Source organism: Mesoplodon densirostris, chromosome 15, assembly GCF_025265405.1.
Source record: "Mesoplodon densirostris isolate mMesDen1 chromosome 15, mMesDen1 primary haplotype, whole genome shotgun sequence".
Taxonomy (NCBI): Eukaryota; Metazoa; Chordata; class Mammalia; order Artiodactyla; family Ziphiidae; genus Mesoplodon; species Mesoplodon densirostris.
In genome coordinates this window covers 89,725,360-89,745,188 of record NC_082675.1, presented here as the reverse complement: position 1 = coordinate 89,745,188, position 19,829 = coordinate 89,725,360, and the positions used below count along the sequence as shown (strand labels likewise).

The 19,829-nt window shown below is 54.5% G+C and overlaps 1 protein-coding gene across 1 annotated transcript in view; it reads left to right on the top strand.

The window, feature by feature from the left end:
• LOC132502525 (collagen alpha-1(I) chain-like) overlaps positions 1–19,829 on the top strand; it is a 42,713-nt gene that overhangs the window by 18,417 nt on the left and 4,467 nt on the right. Inside the window, exons 8-21 of the mRNA XM_060118383.1 lie at positions 2,501–2,628; positions 3,015–3,152; positions 5,682–5,832; positions 6,845–7,011; positions 9,027–9,163; positions 9,330–9,406; positions 10,791–11,012; positions 11,126–11,229; positions 11,360–11,557; positions 11,607–11,663; positions 11,954–12,451; positions 17,736–17,948; positions 18,140–18,214; positions 18,372–18,498. Coding sequence (XP_059974366.1) covers positions 2,501–2,628; positions 3,015–3,152; positions 5,682–5,832; positions 6,845–7,011; positions 9,027–9,163; positions 9,330–9,406; positions 10,791–11,012; positions 11,126–11,229; positions 11,360–11,557; positions 11,607–11,663; positions 11,954–12,451; positions 17,736–17,948; positions 18,140–18,214; positions 18,372–18,498 — 2,292 coding nt within the window. The remainder of the gene's footprint in view (positions 1–2,500; positions 2,629–3,014; positions 3,153–5,681; positions 5,833–6,844; positions 7,012–9,026; positions 9,164–9,329; positions 9,407–10,790; positions 11,013–11,125; positions 11,230–11,359; positions 11,558–11,606; positions 11,664–11,953; positions 12,452–17,735; positions 17,949–18,139; positions 18,215–18,371; positions 18,499–19,829) is intronic.

Sequence of the window (19,829 nt, the reverse complement as noted above, 5' to 3'; positions counted from 1 at the left end):
CTATTTCTAGTTTTCTGAGAGTTTTCATTAGTAGTGGGTGTTGTATTTTATCAAATGCTTTTTCTGCATCAATTGATGTGATTGTATATCTGTTCTGTTGATAAGGTGAATTGTACTGACTGATTTTTGAATGTTGAACCAGACTTGCATACCTGGATTAAATCTCAGTTGGTCCAGTAACTTTATGCATCACTAGATTCAAAGTGCCAATATTTTGTTTAGGATTTTGTGTCCAAGTTCATGAATGATATTGATCTGTAGTTCTCTTTTTTTGTGTGTTGTGTTTGTCTAATGTGGTCTCCAGGTAATGCTAACCTCAAAGAGATTTAGAAAGCGTTCCCTCTTTTTTGTTAAATATTTGGTAGGATTAATTCTTTTTTGAATGTTTGGTAGAATTTTCCAGTGAAACCCACAGGACCTGGAGATTTCTTTTTTTTAGGAGTTCTTAAAGAATTAACACAATTTAAAAAGTTATATTATTGATATAGTATCATATATAGAGATCCTTCCTCTTTTCTAATGTAAGCATTTTAGTGCTCTCCATTGTCCTCAGCACTGCTTTGGCTGCACTCCACATGTTTTGATTTGCTGTGTCTTCATGTCCTTTCGGTGCTATGTACTTTAAACTTTGAGGCTTCCTCTGTGACATGTGACTTGTGTGTGTGTGGTTCTCTAATTCCCAAGAAGTTAGAGATGTTTCTGTCGTTTTCTACTCTGCTCCTGGAGTCTGTAGGTTTGTAGTTTTTGCCAAGTTTGAGAGGTTTTCAGGCATCCTTTATTCAAACACTTTTTCAGTCCCATTGCCTTTCTTCTCTCCTTCTGAGGCCTGATGATAAAAATGTTGATATTTTTGTTATTTTCCCACAGGTCCCTATGACTCTGTTCATTTTTTTTTTCAGTCTTTTTTTCTCTCTGTTGTTGAGACTGGTCAGTTTTGATTAATCTCAAGTTCACTGATTTTATCCTCTGTTATGTCCTCTCTACTTTTGACCCCATGCAGCAAGTTTTTAAATTCAATTATTGTATTTTTCACTTCTATAATTTCTTTGTTTTTTTTATAACTTGCATTTCTTTGCTGAAATTTTCTGTTTTTCGTTTGTTTGTTTGTTTCAGGAAAACCCATAATTGCCTGGTGAAGCATTTTTGTGAAGGCTGATTTAGAAGACTAGTCAGGTAATTCCAACATCTGATTCATCTCAGCATTTATTGATGGTTTTTTTTAGTCAGGTTTTGATATTTCTGGTTCTTGGTATGATGAGTGATTTTTTTTTTTTTTGTATCAGAGACACTTTTGGACATTCTTTTGCATGTTGAATCCTATTGTTCCAGCTCCATTTGTTGAAGAAACTATTCTTTCCCCACTGAATGGTCTTGGCTCCTCTGTTGAAAATCAACCTCCACAGACTTGGGGGTTCATTTCCGGACTCCCCACTCTATTCCATTAATCTATACATCTCTTCTTATGCCAAGACCACACCATTTTGATTACTGTTGCTTTGAAGTAAGTTTCAATAAGTAGTAAGTGTGAGTCCTCCAACCTTGTTCTTCTTTTTCAAGATTTTTTTGACTTACCTGGGTCCTTTGCAATTCCATATGAATTTTAGGACCAGCCATTTCTGCAAACAGGAAGCAGGGATTTTGACAGGGAGCATACTGAATCTGTAGGGCAGTTTGGGGAGTACAGACACTTTGATAATATTAAGCCTTCCAATCCATGAACGCAAGATGTCTCTCCATTTATTTAGGTCTTTAATTTCTTTGTATTTTTCAGTGTACAAGTACTTCCTTGGTTAAATGTATTCCTAAGTATTTTATTCTTTTTGATGCTGTTATAAATGGAGTTGTTTTCTTAATTTCCTTTTCAGATTGTTCACTGCTAGTGTATAGAAACACAACCAGCTTTTGAGTATTGTTTAAGTTCTGGTTTGTTTTTATTACAGTCATTGCTGATGGATATCACCCACCACTTCTGAGGTTGGAAAGTCCTGTCCCTCCAGAGACTTCAAATAGTAACTTCTAGATTTTTCTAGTTTGTTTTAAAATGCTTGATTTCAGTACGTACTGCCTCTACTCAGTATCTGGTATTGGATGACATCAAAGTTGGTCTCCTCTTACTGGCTGAGCCACGGTCCCAGCGTCCTGGTCAGCCTGCCCTGCTCCCTGGAGTGCCAGGATGAGCCTCCCTCAGTGCATGGAGCCCCACCCCATGTCCCAGGAGATCCTGTGCCCCATCACAAATGCCACATTGCCGACATGGGCGTCTTTCTCCAGCCTCTCCTGTCTCTTTCCCAACGCTTCCTTTCTAAGTTTCTCTTTTTGTCCCTCTTCACTTTGATTTTTTTCTTTTAGACTATTTCCAAGTTCCTCCTCTTTTTGAAATATCAGCTTCTGCCCTAAGACAGAAAGGCCTTTTACCTTAGAAGCTCCACACTGGGTGCCGACGGTGCTTCCTGCCTGCTCTCCTCCCCACAAGGCCATGGGGGTTGTTTCCATGCCACAGACAGGGACAGCAGTCGTGTGGGACCAGACTGAACCCAGCCACAGGTGCCTGAGTGACATGGACACTGGCCACCAGCTCAGCGACCTCATGACTCCTGGAGGCTGGGCGCCCATGATGCAGGAGGAGGGGTTGGAAACCACAGCAGTGAATCACGGAGGCAGGGAGGCTGGGCCCCAAGTCAGCAGGCATTTGGCGAGACTCCTATTAACAGTGCCTAGGAGAAGTGAAGGCTTCTGTTCTAGGCTGGGAAGCCTAGAGGTGCCATCTGGAGGTGTCATCAGTGGGTCTGAGTGCCCACCCTGCTGTGAGGGAGGGATGGCAGGGATGCCCCGTCAGGTGCCCGTGTGCTGGGGTGTCTGCATGGGGCTGGGGGCCGCATACCAGGCTCTCAAGTGCAGACTCCAGCCCGGGTCTGGGGCCTCGCAACCACGGAGGCTAGAAAGGATTGTGAGTCAGAAAATGTGAGCCTTGGCCCCTCAGTTGGGAGCTGTGTGGCCTTGAGCTCATCACTCAGATGTTTCTCATCATCCAACGGAGCAAACAACCCACCCAAGGAACTCTGGCGGCAGGGCTTGTCCCCCCAGCGAGAGGACATCTGGGTGACGACACCCCCAGGCAGACGGAGTCCCGAGACGCAGGAGTCACATGGACGGTGAGGACAGACAAGCCCCGGGGGGCACAGACCTCTCAAAACACACCCCCAGAGGCCCTGCTGTTGGGGGACAGTGAGCAGAGAAGGGCCGCCCGCCTGCCTGCAGACCCCAGGCGCCGACCCAAGGTCAAGGTCTGAGCCCAGGGCCGTGACTGATCGCGGGCAGGTCAGCTTCCTTGTCCTTAGGGTGAGTCTCCCCGAGTTCTTTCCAGGTCAACACCTGGGAGTCTCAGGTGGCCCAGGTTTGGGGCTAATTCTAATATTTACACATGAAAAAAAATGAGGGAGTTCAGCCTTGAGACTCTACACAGAGCCTAGACCCACGGGGAGGGTGAAGACAGAAAACACTGCAAAACTCAGGTCAGTACCTTCGAATTCTGGCCCCGCGCCAATGGCAGCTCTGAGACCAGATGCCCACAACCGTGCTGTTCGCCCTCCACTAGCGTTGCCGTCACCGGCCTGAAATGAGGCTTGTGAGCCCTTATTCTGGTCTCACCACCAAGGGGACAGCGGGACGTCCCTTCACAGCCCGGGTGGTGGGAGAGCCGCGTGCCAAGGCCTCCTCCCCGCAGCCGTGAATGGCGCCAACAGACGTCCGATTCTGGGGTCCTTCTCCTCCAGGCCGAGTTAGGCGACGCGTTGTGTGTGTGGGGACAGAATATGATCCCTGCTCCCCGGGGCCGCAGCGGTGGGAGGGGAGGAGCCCGCACCTGGCCCAGGGCCGCAAGGGCTGCAGGGCAGGTGCCGCGAGAGGCTGACTGAGTCCCAAGCACGGACAAAGGGCCTCGCTGGGCAGCCTCCCTGCACTGGGGGGGCGGAGTGGAGGGGGACGGGGGGCAGCCCCAGGGCAGGCGTGTGGCCTGAAGACGGCCGCACGCCGCTCAGTGGGGACACGTCTCAAAGTCGCCTAAATTCCCCCCACGTAACGACACCAAGAAGAGGTCTGTGAGCAAGACAAGCACACACGGGCCACCCAGCTCAGACCCCCCAACCCCTGGGCGCCACTCCAGGTCTCCAGGCCGCATGGCTCACGGGGTGTTGCCTGGAGATTTCTCTAAGGGTCTCCCCTGCCCGCCAGGCTTGTGCATGCGTGTATGTGTGAATGCGTGCATATGTGGGTGTGTACACATGTGGGCGGGTATGTATGTGTGTATACATGTATACGTGTGTGTCGATGTGCATGCGTGTAGGTGTATATGTGGGTGTGTACACGTGTGTATGGATGTGCATGTGTGTGGAGCTGCGTCCATCCTTCTGTATCTGTATACATCTCCTCCTCCACAACTGGACTCCAGATTTTAGAGGCTCAAGATATACTTTCTGATGCTTAGCACAGAACCCAGCTTACTGTGAACACTCAGAGCTGTCTGCTGACCTAATGCGTGCTGGGCCCTGCAGCACAGACACGGCCATGTGGCCAAGGCCAGAGGGTGGGCACCCAAGTGCTGGTGCTCACACGGCGGGTGGCCCACTGCAGGGCTGGAGGTAAATGCAAACAGCGTGGGCAAACGGTGGTCCGGGAGGAAGCACACACCAAAAATGGGAGAAGCGGGGCCGCCACAGAGAAACCGAGGACAGGAGGAAAGAGCAGCGGGGGGAGCAGCTCAGCCTCCCTGGGAGACAGACGGGACCACCGAGGCAGCAATGATCCCTGAAAACACGCGCAGGAGACCAGGCGCCTCCCGGTGCAGGACATGCGGGGACAGGCGTGATGCAAAGCGCAGGAGCCGGCCAGCTCGGTGTCAGCACACGTCCTGCTCACACTGTCTCCTGCGCGAGTGCTTTGTAACGACCCCGTCGTACCTTCCGACAGAAAGACTGGGCGTTGGAAACGTCGAGGCTGAGATTCGAGATGCGATGAGAGTCAAGGGGCTGTGCTGGGAACTCTGGCACAGCGTCCCCGAGAAACCCTGTGGTGTCCTGTGTCAAAAGCCGAGAGAGAGGTCATGCACCGTGACCAGACGAGGTGCTTTTGGAAGAGAAAGATGTCTATTATAGAGCATTGAGAAATGAGAAACAACCCGCGTGGCCAACAATAGAAGGAAACACAAACACACTTTGACAAATCCACCCCAAAACATTCGATTTAACAAGTGAAGACATGAAGACATAAAGTGATCCCAAATACTTGTGTGAGAGTGTGTGTACATGGGAACGTGGGTGGTAATTCCGTATATAAACCCTGAAAGAAGGACATATCCTAACAAATCAGTAGCCGTTCCCTCTAGGAGGGGAATTACACAAGCTTTTTCTTAAACTTAGGCTTCTCTTTAATCTATGTTTCCAGTTCCTCTATGATAAAAATGTACTTCTTTCACGGTGAAGGAAAAGCAAGAGCAGGTATTTTTAGTTGCATTTGTTGTATCTGGAAACATGTATCGGGCTCGGAGCGGGCTTCTCTTTGGTCGCGTTCCCTTTGGTGTGAAATAATCTCTTCACCTAAAAGGGCGTTAGCCCAGACGTGACCCACCCATGACGCTGCTGAGCGGAGCGGGCCCCTCTCCCTCCCAACGGCCTGTCTGCCTGCAGCTCTGCTCTGGTGTACGCACCGGGCACCCCCCCTCCCCAGGGACCAGGTGTGGGCTCAGATGCGTCGCGGCCCCCAGCAGGCCGGCAGGTGTTTCCCGGGAGTGACAGCCCCTCGGAAGCCTCTTACTCGCCAAGCCTCCGCCCCCCAGTTGTAGGTTTCTTGTTAAAACAACACGTCAGGATTCCAGAAGATAAAAATCCACCTTGCTGGGCTTCTCTGGTGGCGCAGTGGTAGAGAGTCCGCCTGCCGATGCAGGGGACACGGGCTTGTGCCCCGGTCCGGGAAGATCCCACATGCCGCGGAGCGGCTGGGCCCGTGACCCATGGCCGCTGAGCCTACGCGTCCGGAGCCTGTGCTCCACAACGGGAGAGGCCGCAACAGTGAGAGGCCCACGTACCGCAAAAAAAAAAAAAAAAATCCACCTTGCTCATCATGCTTGTCGCCCCGCACACCTCTGCGTTTTCTTGAGACTCTAGAATTTTTCTACTTCCAATTTGGTGAGTATTCAAGAAGCCAACGATACATATTTCCTATCTTTCCTCATCTAAAAGATGTCTTTTTTTTTTCTTTTGGTGGAAAAAAAAATCAAGGAAATTTGTTCACGGTCAGAAGCGGTCATTTTCTTGAAGTAACTGTGAACTAGCTAAATTCTCCAGAAAGGGGCCTCACAACATTACAGAACCACAATCAAACATCAGAGACTGAGAAGCAAGACTGTTCCCTTCCCATGACGAAGTAGCTAATCTACATAACGGGCATTAATTTTTAATGCGTTTTATTTCACCGAAGCATTACACTCCATTGCATTAATTGCTATGATGTTACATAAAACATTCGGATTTAACACTTGTCATGCACTTTTTCCCATGTTAATCTACACGCCTCCTCGACCCCCGGAAAGGAAGGGGACCCTCTTCCTGGCTGTTACCAGACCCGGTTTGGCCGCTGTTTGTTCAAGGAGACGACCTGAAATCTGCTTGGCTTGGAGGTCAGGGGCTCAGACCGCGCACGGGGACTCTGCCCCAGGGGCTGGCGGCGGCACCCTTGAGTTCGACCTGCGCTGGGGGTGGGACTCCGGGACCAGGGAGTCCGGCAGGTGCCTGCTTAGCAAGGGGCGGGGCCTGAGCCAGCGCCCCGCCCCCCCGGGCCGGCCCCACCACAGTGGGCAGCCCTGCGCTCTGCTGTGAGCCTGGCCTTTCTGCTGCCCGGCTACGCTGAGCTCAGCGGGGAGATCTGGCTTCTAGACCCACGTTCTGGGCAGGGCCTTTCCGTTATTTTGAACCCGTTTAACGTCGTGACCCAGAACTCAGAGAACTGCACTCATAATAGGTGACATGCCGGTACCTTCTGTTCCACTCCTGCTACAAAGACGCCAGTCACAACCCACACACCAGCTTCCCCCTGTCCTAGTGATAGGAATCACCTGGCCTCCGGCTGAGGCTCCGAACCCCAGGCCCCATGTCAGCCCCCGGACAGAACCCCGGACGGAGGCAGGCACCCTCTGGGGATGGGAGGGGTGAGGGCGCATGTGGAGACCCCCGGCTGGGAGTGCGGAGGCCCCAGGAGGCCACGCCAGCGGGGGTCAGGCCCTCCGTCCACACACACCCTCCCTGAGTCCTGCTGGGGCCGGGTGGCTGCAGACCGGTGAGGACTGAGTCAGGAACACGGGGACCACAGCGTCCCCACCGGAAAAGGCTCAAATCCTTTACCAAACTAAATCTGCCTCTTCAAGCTAGAAGTTAGTAAAAACCCAACAGTCAGATCAGCCTGAGGGTTTCTGAGGCTCTGCTGGGCCCCATAATCCTAGCCTCGATTTTCATGGGCCCAACCCTTCCCAAGTCTAATCTAAGGTTTAAATTCCATCGTTTAAATATCTGAGAAGGTTAAAAATATCCAGGAAGGTCATTAAATTCTGGGAACTGCAGCCCAGGGCTCTGGCTCCGCTCTCACTGGAGCTTATCTGCTCCCTCCCCAGGAGGCTTGTCTAGGGAGGAGGGAGGCCGGGTGGGGTGGGGGGGCACAGAGCAGGTGTCGGGTGGGTGAGGTGGGGGCAGGGCGCCGTGGCCCAGCCTGAGCCCCTCGGGAGCAGCGCAGGGCGTCGGGGGCCCAGGGCACCGTCTGCCCCCCGGTGTGCGCCGTCTGCTCTTACTTCTTAGCTTCATTAATTTAAAAAACAACGTCGTGTCTCCTGTACTATTTATACGTGACATTTCAATGTGTCTTCTTTCTAATCAGACAATCAAATTAAAGTGTTGGGAGTTTCATTTTGCATGAATGTGTGCCCGGCTCTGTTTCACGGAAACGAGTTTTCCCCCGAAAGTCAGAGAGCTGGCATGGTTCAGTCCAGCCTTCTCATCTGACACGGGAGGATCAGAAAAGATAAAACAGCAGCAGCTGAAGCGTTTGCCCACCGGCTCACGATCGAGGAGGCCCAGTACGTGTGTGTCTGGCCTCACAGCGACGCGCACCCGTTCCTGCTTGCGTGCGTTCATGGCACGGGGCACCGAGTAACCGTCTGTACCTGGCAGGTGCCCACAGGTGCAACGCCGAGCGGGGAGCAGGCCTCTGTCTCGTCTGCTTCGGCTGAGAAGCGCTGAAGCTCTCAGGAGAGCCGCTGGGAGGTGACAGAGACACGGCTGTTTCTTTCTTTCTTTCTTTTTTTTTTTTTTTTGGTAGTAACCTCTCTCTCTCTCTTTTTTTTAACATCTTTATTGGAGTATAATTGCTTTACAATGGTGTGTTAGTTTCTGCTGTATAACAGAGTGAATCAGCTATACGTATACATATGTTCCCATATCTCTTCCCTCTTGCGTCTCCCTCCCACCCTCCCTATCCCACCCCCCTAGGTGGTCACAAAGCACCGAGCTGATCTCCCTGTGCTGTGCGCCTGCTTCCCACTAGCTATCTGTTTTACATTTGGTAGTGTATATATGTCCATGCCACTCTCTCGCTTTGTCACAGCTTACCCTTCCCCCTCCCCTGTCCCCAAGTCCATTCTCTACGTCTGAGTCTTTATTACTGTCCTGCCCCTAGGTTCATCAGAACCATTTTTTCCCCTTAGATTCCATATATATGTGTTAGCATACAGTATTTGTTTTTCTCTTTCTGACTTACTTCACTCTGTGTGACAGACTCTAGGTCCATCCACCTCACTACAAATAACTCAATTTCATTTCTTTTTATGGCTGAGTAATATTCCATTGTATATATGACACGGCTGTTTCTTCAACGGCCAAGCGGACCCCCTTTCAGCTGTGACGTGCAGACTAATCACCCACTGAAAGGCCGGCTGGGGCCAGAGCCTGAGCCCTGACCAGCTCCGGGGGTGACGCTGCGGCTTCCAGGCCGTCGTGGGGCGGCGGGGGAGGGGTCGCCAGGGTGCTGGGGTGTGAGCGGCTCTCACCCGGCACCGTCCTCCACCTCGGCCTGGAGCTACCCAGTGACGCCCTCTTCAGTCTGACCCGGAGTGACCTCGCGGGCAGTGCGGGCTCCGCGCCTCACTCCTAAAATGTCCCTGTTCCTCGGGAACCTGCCCATTAGGACACGGTGCTCAGATATTCGGACGCACGTGGCCGTTCTTCCCGGACCCCCTGGGCCCTCGCATCTGGCGCCGCCTCATCTGCCCCCGTCACCCCCACCCCTCACAGCCACGCTGCCGCGGAAGCTGAGAGGCCGCCCCCGGCTCCAAACGCCCCTCAGCCCGCCCTGCCCTCCTGGTGCCTGGGTGGGAGAGCTGGGGCAGGAGCGGGGCTGCCCGCACCCCTGGCTGTCAAATCCTCCAGGGACACAGACCCCACCTGCTTTTGCCAGGGCAAAACCCAACATGTTATCACTTCCCACCAACCCATGTGTTCCACACGACCTATTAATCACCGCACATACACCTGTAATTATGAGAGTGCGGGTCCCAGCCATACCCTGGGTAGAAACTCTTAATTAAACTCAAACAATGAATCAACCAGCACATATTTTCTGAGCATCTGGCGTGCGCAGGCCTCAGTGCCAGGCAAGAGCTCGTGTCCCTCCTTTTCTCTCATGCCTACAAAAACATCCAATTTTTTTCTTAAATTATGGAAATCTCAAGGTATTAAAAAAAACTTTTGCAAAGTGGAAATACACACAATTGTAAGATGAAAAGGATCAGGACACTTGGCCCTGGCCTCGGAAGGGGTCTGGGAGTTTTATCCTAACCTGTCCCCAGTGAAGGTGCCGATATACTAGCCTTTCGTTGGCAAAACTGTGTCACCCTGAGTGTGTGTGGCTGGTAAGCAACGGGGATCCACAGCAAGGGGATTCCAGCCCCAGATGAGCCACAGTGCTCCCCCCGCATTCAGTTTAAGGGAAGCCAGAACGAGTGCATCCATTGACTAACGGGGAATCATAGATGTAGTGAAGCCTCGGGAGGCCTGCTGCATACACCGCACCATCTAGAGATTAGCGGTGGGGGCAGGACGGCGCCCTCTTCTGCTTAAACTGCCTGGGTTGTGGGATCGCCCTGGAGGTCGCCGCAGAGACGGAGGGTCTCTGTGCTCTCACCCCTGGTGGACAGGGAGATCTTGGGGGTTCTCCTAACTGACCCCCTCGGCAGCTGCCCCGGGGAACGAGTGGGGGCAAACCAGCTGCCTCCGCGAGGCCACCTCCCAGCGGGGTCACTGCCACTGGCTCCAAATCTTGGCCTTGAGTACAGGACTCAGGAAACTGGAATCTTTGCAGCCCAGCGAGAGGGAAGGGAAGGGGAGGCCCAGGCAGGGAATTCCAAAGGCCAAGTAGAATCCACCCAGCTCAAACCCAGCATTGGGCTGGAGTTTCGGATGAGGTGACAAACGGTGACAAAAGGAGACACAGACCACGATCAGAGCCCTGCCCGGAGAGTCGGAAATCAGAAACCGAGTCTGCTGGGACCAGCGGGCTGGGAGGGGGCTCCACAGGTCACCCGAAACCCCTCGAGAGCAAACCCGCGTGGGCGCAGGGACACGGCAGGGTCCCCAGGGACTCGGGAGCTTGGGGGAGCATTAGGGGCGCAGAGACCCCAGCTCGCCCTTCTGGACGTCCTTCTCATCCCTGCCGAAGCCCAGGACCCCCTGAGCACCCGCCCCCCTCATTTCCAGAGCCACTATCCGGACCCGGGCTGCTCTCTGAGCCCCCCAGCCCCGGCGCCCGATCTGGGCTCAGAGGGCGAGTGTGGGAGCCCCCTGGGCTCGGCTCGGACGGGGAGGGCGCAGGGAGCGCTTAGGATCCTAGTTGGCAGAATTCGCAGACCCTCTCCTGGGTTCAGGTCCGCGCCCCGGCTCCGCGCCCGGGCCAGAGAAGGCAATGCTGGGAGGGCGGCCGTGCGTGAGAGAGAGAGAGAGTGTGTGTGTGTGTGTGTGTGTGTGTGTGTGTGTAAGGCTACCCTTGCGCGCACCGCTGTGTATACGGGGTGACGTTCCCCTCTGCACAGCAGGTGCGGCAGGAAGGGGCGAGGAAAGGGCACCCGCGCGCCGGGGACTCGCCCACGTCCCGCGCCCTCTTCGCGGAGCCGGGTGCGCCCACAGCCAGCCAGGGAGGGTGCCTGGGAGATCCCTGGTCATCCCACTCGGGTGCCCCCACCCCGGTCTCCGCTTAGGTCACCGCCCCGCTCCCGGTCGCGGACGCCGCTTTGTCCCACCCCTCCGTCCCCTCACCTGGGCTCCTGCAGATCCGACACAGACAGACGGGGCGGCAGCTGGAACCAGGCTCCGGCCAAGGACGTCCGGACCTCCATGAAAGCGCACGAAGCTGGCAGAGCCCGCGCGCGCCTGCGGCCGGGCGCCGGCCCAGCGCGGGACTTGGAGCCTGACGGGGGGCCGGGGGCGGCGCCCAGCCCAGCCCCGCCCGCCGCTCCGGCGGCCGGGGGGTGGGGGAGGGGCGCTTAAATGTCCCTCCCGCAATCTCCTTGGCCCCAGCCCTCTGCGCAACCGAGCAGAGACCGCGCGCGCCGGACTGTCGCCGCTCCAGGACAGGTGCCTCCGCCCCCGTTGCCCTGCGCCCGCCCAGACGCTCGGGTGTAGACCCCTGCGCCCCTCCCGCCCCCGCGCCAGGATCTCACGGTGTAGACCCCCTGTCCCCGCTACGGCCCCGGGAGACTCTAGCGTAGGTCTCTCTCCCCGCCGCGCCCGCCCCCCGTCTCCCCTCTGGCCTCGGGACCCCCTGGTGTAGATCCTACTGCGTCTCCTGTCCCCGCTCCGGCCCGGAGCCCTCACTGCAGAAGCCCCGCGCCCTTCCGCCCCGCTCCGGCATCGGCACCCTCCAGTGTGGAAGCCCGCGCCCCCGGCCCCGTTCCGGCCCCGGGACCCTCCCCTGTGGGTCCCCGGCCCCACCGCGCGCGCAGCTTCACCTCGGGGCCCCCGACTCCGCGGGCTGCCGCTCGGCTCGCCGGGCCGGCGGCCTCCTCCAGGAGGAGCGCGGCGTTTCTGGAGCCCGCAGCCCGCGGAGTCCGGCACCGCCCCGCGCACCGCCCCCGGCCCGGCCCGGCCCCGGCGATCCGCCCGGCTGCTGTGGCGCGGCGCCCCCTCGCGCCCGGCCGCGTGTCCTTAGGGCGAGCGGATCCCTGGGCGCGGCGGTTCGGCCGGGAGCCCAGGGACGTGTCCACTCAGGGCGAACTCTCGGGGGCGCACGAGGCGCGGACCCCGATCTGCGCCCCGCGCCCACCGACGCAGGGGCGGATCCAGAGGCGCAGAGACCCCCGCCCCCTCCATAACCACACGCGGAAGCGGCCCTTGCGGGAAAGGGGCAGGCGAGGGGCTCTCCAGTGAGCGCGGTCGCGAAAGCCCGGAGGAAGGGCACCGGAGGGGTCTGGAGACGCTCGGCCGGTCACCAGGAGAGCCTACTCTTTGCGGGCCGGCACTGCCAGATGCGTGTGTAGTGCGTCCTGGATCCTGACGGCCTCTGTGAGGGGCTGTTTCACCGTGTGCATTTACACGAAGAAGATGTTCCTCTCCAGCTTGAGCCTGGACACCGAGACCTTGGAAAGAAGGTTTTTTTCTTCATAGAAAAGAAATATTCAGTGAATATCAGAGCCTGGCCACCCCTCTGTCCCTGAAAGGCCACTTCTCCCCCAGAAAGTGATGGCTTCTGGGTGCTGGCTGTCCCGTGTTTTCCGGACAGAGTCTGTCCTAGGCTGAGCAGAACCTGTTCTGGGTGGCGGGGCATTTGCCCCCTGGGGATGGATATTGTAGCTGCTGAGGCAGAACTAGGTGGAGGACCCCTTTAACACAGAAGCCCTCCAACTCTAGGAAACACTGAACAATAAATGAGCAAACAAGGCGGCTTATGGAAATCTCTCGGCACTCTCTGGCCCACAGCGAGTGCCCAGCCTCTGGGTCACATAGGTCTGAGTGTGGGTGGGTATGTATGATTTCTCGGGCTAAATACTCCCCGGCCCCTAACCCTTCATGGGAGGAAATTTCCAGCCCCAGCTCCACCGCGGCTGCCCCTTCAGAGCTTGTGCCGTGGTTGTGATGTGCAGAGTGGCACGAGCCCATCCCCCTCCCCTCTCCAGACACCATACCTCTGTGCATCCAGCCAAAGCGCTCACTAGCCTTTCCTGGCCCAACGTCACGTTCTCAGTCAACTCTGCGTTTTCAGTCCGCAAAAAGCTCTCCATCTCCCCAGTCTCTACTGGTGCAGTTGTTCTTGGTTTCTCCTGATCTGCGGTTTTTAGCTATTTGGTTCTTTAAAATCTAGGTGCAGTATATTTGTTTCTATTAAACTGTGTTTGTTAGTTTTGACTAACCTCTTTGGTGAGCCTGTCAGGTATTTCAGAAGCCTAATCCTATCATACAGTGTATAATCTCTGTCCTCACCTTGAGCTGGTGGAAAAGCGGTAACTGAACGTTCTCCAAAGAGGAGGACGCCCAGGGGCTGGGGCCTCCACTGAGCTGTGCCTCTGTTTGGTGCTGACTGCAATCATCTTGCCTTATCGTGGTGCCAGGGACACTCTACCCCCATCTAGACTGTTCTAGCAACGCACATTTTCTGTTTTCTTTGGGAGACTTAATTGAATGCCTCTCTGAGATAGAAGCAAAACTCATTAGGCATCTGAACTGGTAAGTCTACCCATTTTACAAAAATGAAAAAGAAAGGATAACACGCGTGGTCTGTTTAATTTGACTTTGTCGTGATGGACTAACCATCAGCACTTTGTTTTAGAAACAGTGCAGTGTGAACTTGCTGGCACAGGGTGCAAATCCTGGTCCATCACTTGGTAGCCTCGGTGCATCTTTGGCCAAATCACTTACCTCTCTGTGTGTCACTTTCCTTGTCTATAAAATGGAAATAACAGTAGAACCTCCTTCACTGTTTTGATACTTAAATGAGTTAACGCTAGGACACATCTGGGCCATAGCAAACAAAACCAATTCTCATCATTATTTTAGGCGCTTACACAGCAGTAACAATCTAGACTGTGGTAGGAATGCTGAAACAAGAGACTGAGCACGTCTGCAAACCGAGGAGCTTTGAACTCCGGGCCCAGGGGCCCTTGGGGAGGACACGCAGTCCAACCTCCGCCCAAGGGCTGCCTGGCACCCGCAGATGTGATGCGCACTGTGGGCATCCTTCCACGTGGGCCAACTCCTCTCCCTAAAACCAAGCAAATAGTTCAGCATGTCGGAGAGGGACAGACCATTCTCAAACTTCCTTTGTAAGTACTCTTCTCATCTCTCGAAGCCCCTTAACTTCCTTCATTATGTATGTCTCTTTCCCTTTTATTATTTTTACTGCTTTGTTTCTGGACTTCTGAATGTTTTGCTCTGTGTTTCTGATCGTTTTGAAGCCACTGTTAGGCAGCGTCAGTAAGTAGATAACGCTGCGGGTGTTGGACCCTCTGGCAGCCACGTGTCTGGGGGTCCAGCACTGCAGGTATTTTATAAATTCGCTGCTGGTCCACAGGACGGGAACCAGGGACAGGGTTGCAAAAGATGGTACCATCAGCCCCAGTAGACTCATTTTTGCTTTTTCTGAATAATATTAAATTTATTGCTGTTTGATGCATTTGTATTTTTCGTGTAGCTTCTGCTTTAGGAAAGGAGCAAACATTTACAAAATTTTTTTTTTTTTTTTCATGGCCCACGGGCCCAGCTGCTCTGCAGCATGTGGGATCTTCCCGGACCAGGGCACAAACCGGCGTCCCCTGCATCGGCAGGCGGACTCTCAACCACTGCGCCACCAGGGAAGCCCTACAAAATGTTTTTTGAACGTAATTCGTGCTTATTGTTGAAAATTAGTAAACCTTCTGTGAAAAATACAAAGGAGAAAATAAGAAATCCCTGTACTTCCCATCTCCACCATTCAAACTCGACCACTGTTACTGTTTAGGACCCATTTTGGTACCAAAACATTTTGGACTCTTTTAATGTAAGAATATATTCTTGTTTGTTTCTATACACAAATAGCATCATAGTAGCTCCTGGATTTTCACTGGATTTAATAGGAAATGAACATCTTCAGTGTTTTCCAGGCTCCAACATCATTTTAAATGATTGCACAGGATACCTTCTTGTGACTGGTACCAAACTGTAACTGAAACTCTGTTGTTTGACATCTCTGTTTTCTCCAGTTTTCCACTACTATAAAATACTTCTGCCAAAACAGCTTTCTAGGTTTATCTTAACCCACTTTCTTCACTATAGTAGCATATTAGTAAATACTGACTGGTATGTTATTAGTGGAAAACCCTTGCTGCAAATGAAATCCTTTTCTTGAAGAAATAGAAGGTTTGCATATGCACTTATTTCTCTCTCTATCTTAGCAGATAGTAATCCCCTTGTGCAGGGACTTTTTTTTTTTTTTTTTTTTTTTTTTTTTTTTTTGCGGTACGCGGGCCTCTCACTGCTGCGGCCTCTCCCATTGCGGAGCACAGGCTCCGGACGCGCAGGCTCAGCGGCCATGGCTCACGGGCCCAGCCACTCGGCGGCATGTGGGATCTTCCAGGACCGGGGCATATACCCGTGTCCCCTGCATCGGCAGGCGGACTCCCAACCACTGCGCCACCAGGGAAGCCCTGCAGGGACATTTTTATTTTCGCTTCCTTGTCCTTAGCATAGATGGGACCTGGCACCCATGTACATGTTTGGAAGGTGTTTACTGTGAGTGTATAAGTCAGGAAGGGAATGAATATTGTTATGAATGTACACGTCTAATTACATTCTTTACCAGTGTTTTCCAAGTTAGTACTTTTCTTCTGGGTATTTAACTAAAACTTTCATGAATTGGCTCCTTTTTGAAACAAGATGATACATTCTCTCCTCTTTTTTTGGTAACAGCTTTATTGAGAAAGAATTCAGGTACCGCACAATTCGTGCCCTTCAGGTGTGTGATTCCGTGGATTTGAGGATGCTCACAGAGCTGTACAGCCGTCACAGTCAGTGATAGAGCACTTTCACCTCCGCATAAAGAGCCCCGGACCCTGGTGACATGAACCCACTTTCTGTCCATCTGTCTGTCTGTCCACCTGTCCCTTTTGCGTGCCAGGTGCTCAGAGCTCCGTTCAAGAGTCTGTCGGCCTTCCAGACACTTGCATTCTTCTGTTTGCTCACCTGCCTGTTCTTGGCTTGCTTTCTTGCTGTCTCTTCTCGTTCATGTCCGTTTCTGACGTGTGTCACCCTTCATCTCTGAGTGCTGCAGGGAACCAGCCCTCTCCCTGTTAGTGGTTCTCCCCACCTGAATCACCTTTCCTGGTTCACTCAGCTGCTACTTGAAAACATTTCTCTTTCTGCCTTTCTGTTCTCTGAGTTTTCTTTCTCCGGAGCGTTTGCAGCATTTCATGTGTTCTGATCACTTTGTAGTTCCCGCAGACGCCCATGATCTGTGCTCCCCCCACCCCCAGGCCACTGGTGGCTGTCCTACCCTGTGTCCACCCCGTCCTCCCGCTTTGATGGATCACATGCCCCCCGTCCTCCGTCACGGGAGGCCGGGCCTTTGAGCTTCCCCAGAATTCCCCCTTTGTTCATCCCTTTCATCGTCCACCCCGACTCCCCTGCTCTGCAGTTCTCTTCTTCCATTTCCTCATCTTACTCTGAGCTCCATACAGGGACACCACCTACTAAAAGGTAGATGGTTTGCTTCAGCGCGTCGTCCAGCAGGCCCTGGGCCTTCTCCTCGTGCCTGTGGTTCAAGAACAGGACGGAGTTTCACTCAGGAGAGAGGTGTCCTTCGGAAACGTGTGCATCCCTTTAGGGTGGCCTCCGAGGACAGGGGCCTGCGGTGGATTCTTGCCAAGTGCAAGCAACCAGCTTGTCTCCGCGGCTGGGGGGTGGGCGGCTCACACGTTTGAATTCTCTGAACCCCACGCATCTGAGGAGCGAGGCTCTTCCCGGGACCGGGTCCTCCTCTCGTCCTGACGAGCAGACACACTTGTGGTCCAGGCCCGTGGGCCCGGCTCTGCTGCCTTTCATCTGTGAACTTCAGAATCTGTGCCTCAGTGGGCGACTCGTGCAGCACTTCTCAACATGGCTTTTGTTATGATGAGATGTTCGTGATCCCAGAAGCGCAGCAGGGTTTCTACAGGAGTCGCTCATCATTTAATTTAAACCTACAGTGGGATGCAAGGGTCTTGCTGCCTCTCAGTTTTGTGCTTATGAATTTAACATGCAGTTTCACTTGTGTCACGCTTCTCGAAAGCGGCCTCAAATTTGATGCAATAGCGTCTTAAATTGTTTGAATTGCTTAACCCTGTACTGAGTAAGGGTCTGGCTGATTGGGACTTGCTTCTTCCCGAGTTATTTGGCGTCAGTGACTCTCTGAAGAGAAATACCTCTCTTGCCTTTGTGAATAGGGCAGAGCCCTCGGCAGCTCAAGTGTCACGGGACAGGCCAGTTACCCTCATCCAGTTCAGTAAATCCTCGTTCACACCCGATTGGTGCCGGGTGTGCTGGGCACTGCAGCCTGAAAGATCCACTGGAACCAGCTGGAAAAACCTTGCTCTGCGGTAGCTGTGCGGTGGGTGGTTGGGAGGAGCCTGAGTGTGGACGCGCAGGGCTTTTCCGTCCCGGCTCAGCCTTTAAACCAGCTTCAAATTTCTCCTCTGCAAACAGAAGCCCACTGCGCTCTACCGGCAAAGCTCTGCAGAACGGCGGGGTCTCAGATCACAGAGGCCAGGACAGCGGTGAGAAAGACACAGAGAGACACAGCGAGAAGCTACAGCCTACCCCGCACCCCCGGCACACACGCACAAACCCAGACAGAGCGAAGCGCCGTTCTGGACGAAGCCGTAGCAAGCAGCAGGCCCTTGATGGCCTGTACTGGAGGTAGGCTTCTTCCTCAGAGAATGAGGAATGAATCAGAGGAGACGCACGGAAGGATTTCCTGCAAGTAATAATAAAAGCGGTGCAGGAGACGCTCGGAAAAGGGTTAGCAGAATGGGTGCGACCAAAATAAACCCAGACGCCGAGCAGTGACATCCCAGCCGCCCTTGACCTCACTCTCCTCCGTCCCTCAGAAGGACGGTGATGGTCCCCGTCAGGCCCAAGCGCGGAGCAGGGCTGCCTCCCTGCCCCCCATGCTGCCCTGGCCGGTCAGCCGCCTCTTCTCGCTGGGGTGGTGGTTAGAGCTTCCTAACTAAAAAGCAGGCAGACAAATACATAAAATCCAGCCTCCTTCAGCGCTCTGACCCTTGTCTCCCCGTACATGCTGCTATCAGGGCCTAAGCTGGTCTCCCCGACTCCACTCAGGTGCCCGGCTGTGCAGGCGCCAAGGTCAGACCTGCCGGTGGCCTCGCCGCAGATCCCGTCCGTCCGTGGTCCTGGCTCACGACGCTCACTCCCTCCTTCGGACGACGGGCTGCCGTTCATCATGCACGTTCTTCCTGCACTTGCCTTTTAAAAACTCGGCTCCATCTCCCCGCAACACACACAGCAAGACCACTGCTTATAAGAGCGTGTTGTATTTCAGGCAGAAATGCCTGTTGGTTGGCCTTTTCCCTGGGTAAATTTTCAGCCTTGCACCCTTGCTAACAGTTCCCTCGTACACAGTCATCCTCATGACATCTAGGGTGGGTGCCTCAGACTGCCTGGTCTTTAATTATCGTTCGAGCGCCGTGGCTCTGGGGCGTTTGAAGGCCTTGGCAGGGCTGCAAGCTTCGTGCTCCCATGCTGGCTTTGGGGTTTTTCTTTCCTGAGGAATAACAAGGCCCGATCCTAATTACAAGGAGTCCCCACAGTTCTGACAACACTTCCATCTGTGGCTGTCCTGCTCGCATCTGCCACAAGAGAACAGAACGCCCACGGTGGTTACACGCGCGGGGCGGAGCTCCTGCCCTGGTTATGAAACAGCAAGTCATCTAGGATTTCAGTGCTTCCTCGGGGGGCTGGGAGTCTGGTCACGCCCCCCTCGGACAAGATGAGGGCCCTGGGCAACCAGCCCGTGTGTGTGCATGTGTGCGTGCACGCGTGTGTGCGTGTGCGCCGTGCCATGGCAGGCGCTAGGTGCACGCGCTCAGGGAAGGACACGGCACTTCACGTGGGAAATGCTGGGGTTCCTTCTGTCCTGATGGCAGCCGCTCCCCTCCGTCCCCCGCCCCTCCACGCCCCTTCCCAGTCCTGGGGAAGGAAGCCTCCGGGATTCAGAGATGCCGGGCCCGGTGTGGGGTGCAGGGCGGGCCCCGGGCGTGAGCACCCTGCGGACCTCCTGTCCTGGAGCGGCAGAGATAGGACGAACCCTCCGGAAGGACAGCACCAGGTGGACCCTGTAAGGAGCAGAGGCGGGCCAGGTGGGCGGGCGGTGGGGTTCCGTGGCTTCCGGGAAAAGTCTGCATCTGCCCATCCGTCTCGGGGGCCCCCAGGGCCTCGTGGCGGAGGAGTGGGGACACGGGTGGGGGCTATCAGGGCTGTGGCTCTAGGGCGGCGAGGCTGGGGTCACCCTCTGGGCAGAGTTCGGTCTGTCCTTCCCCCGTGGAGCGCGGATGTCGCCAGGCGCAGAGGAGGGCCCACATGGTGGCCCGAGGAACAGCCCCAGCCGTCTGGAGAGGTTTCCCTGCATTGGTTAATGGACTGGCCGTCCGCTCACGCCCTCGGACTGGACAGGGCTCCCGGCCGTGGCCCCGGTGCTGGTGACCCCTGCTCCCAGCTTCTCTGAGAGTCGAGGTGGCGGCTCTTCACCCCCAGTTTCCCACTGAAAAGTAGTAAACCAGC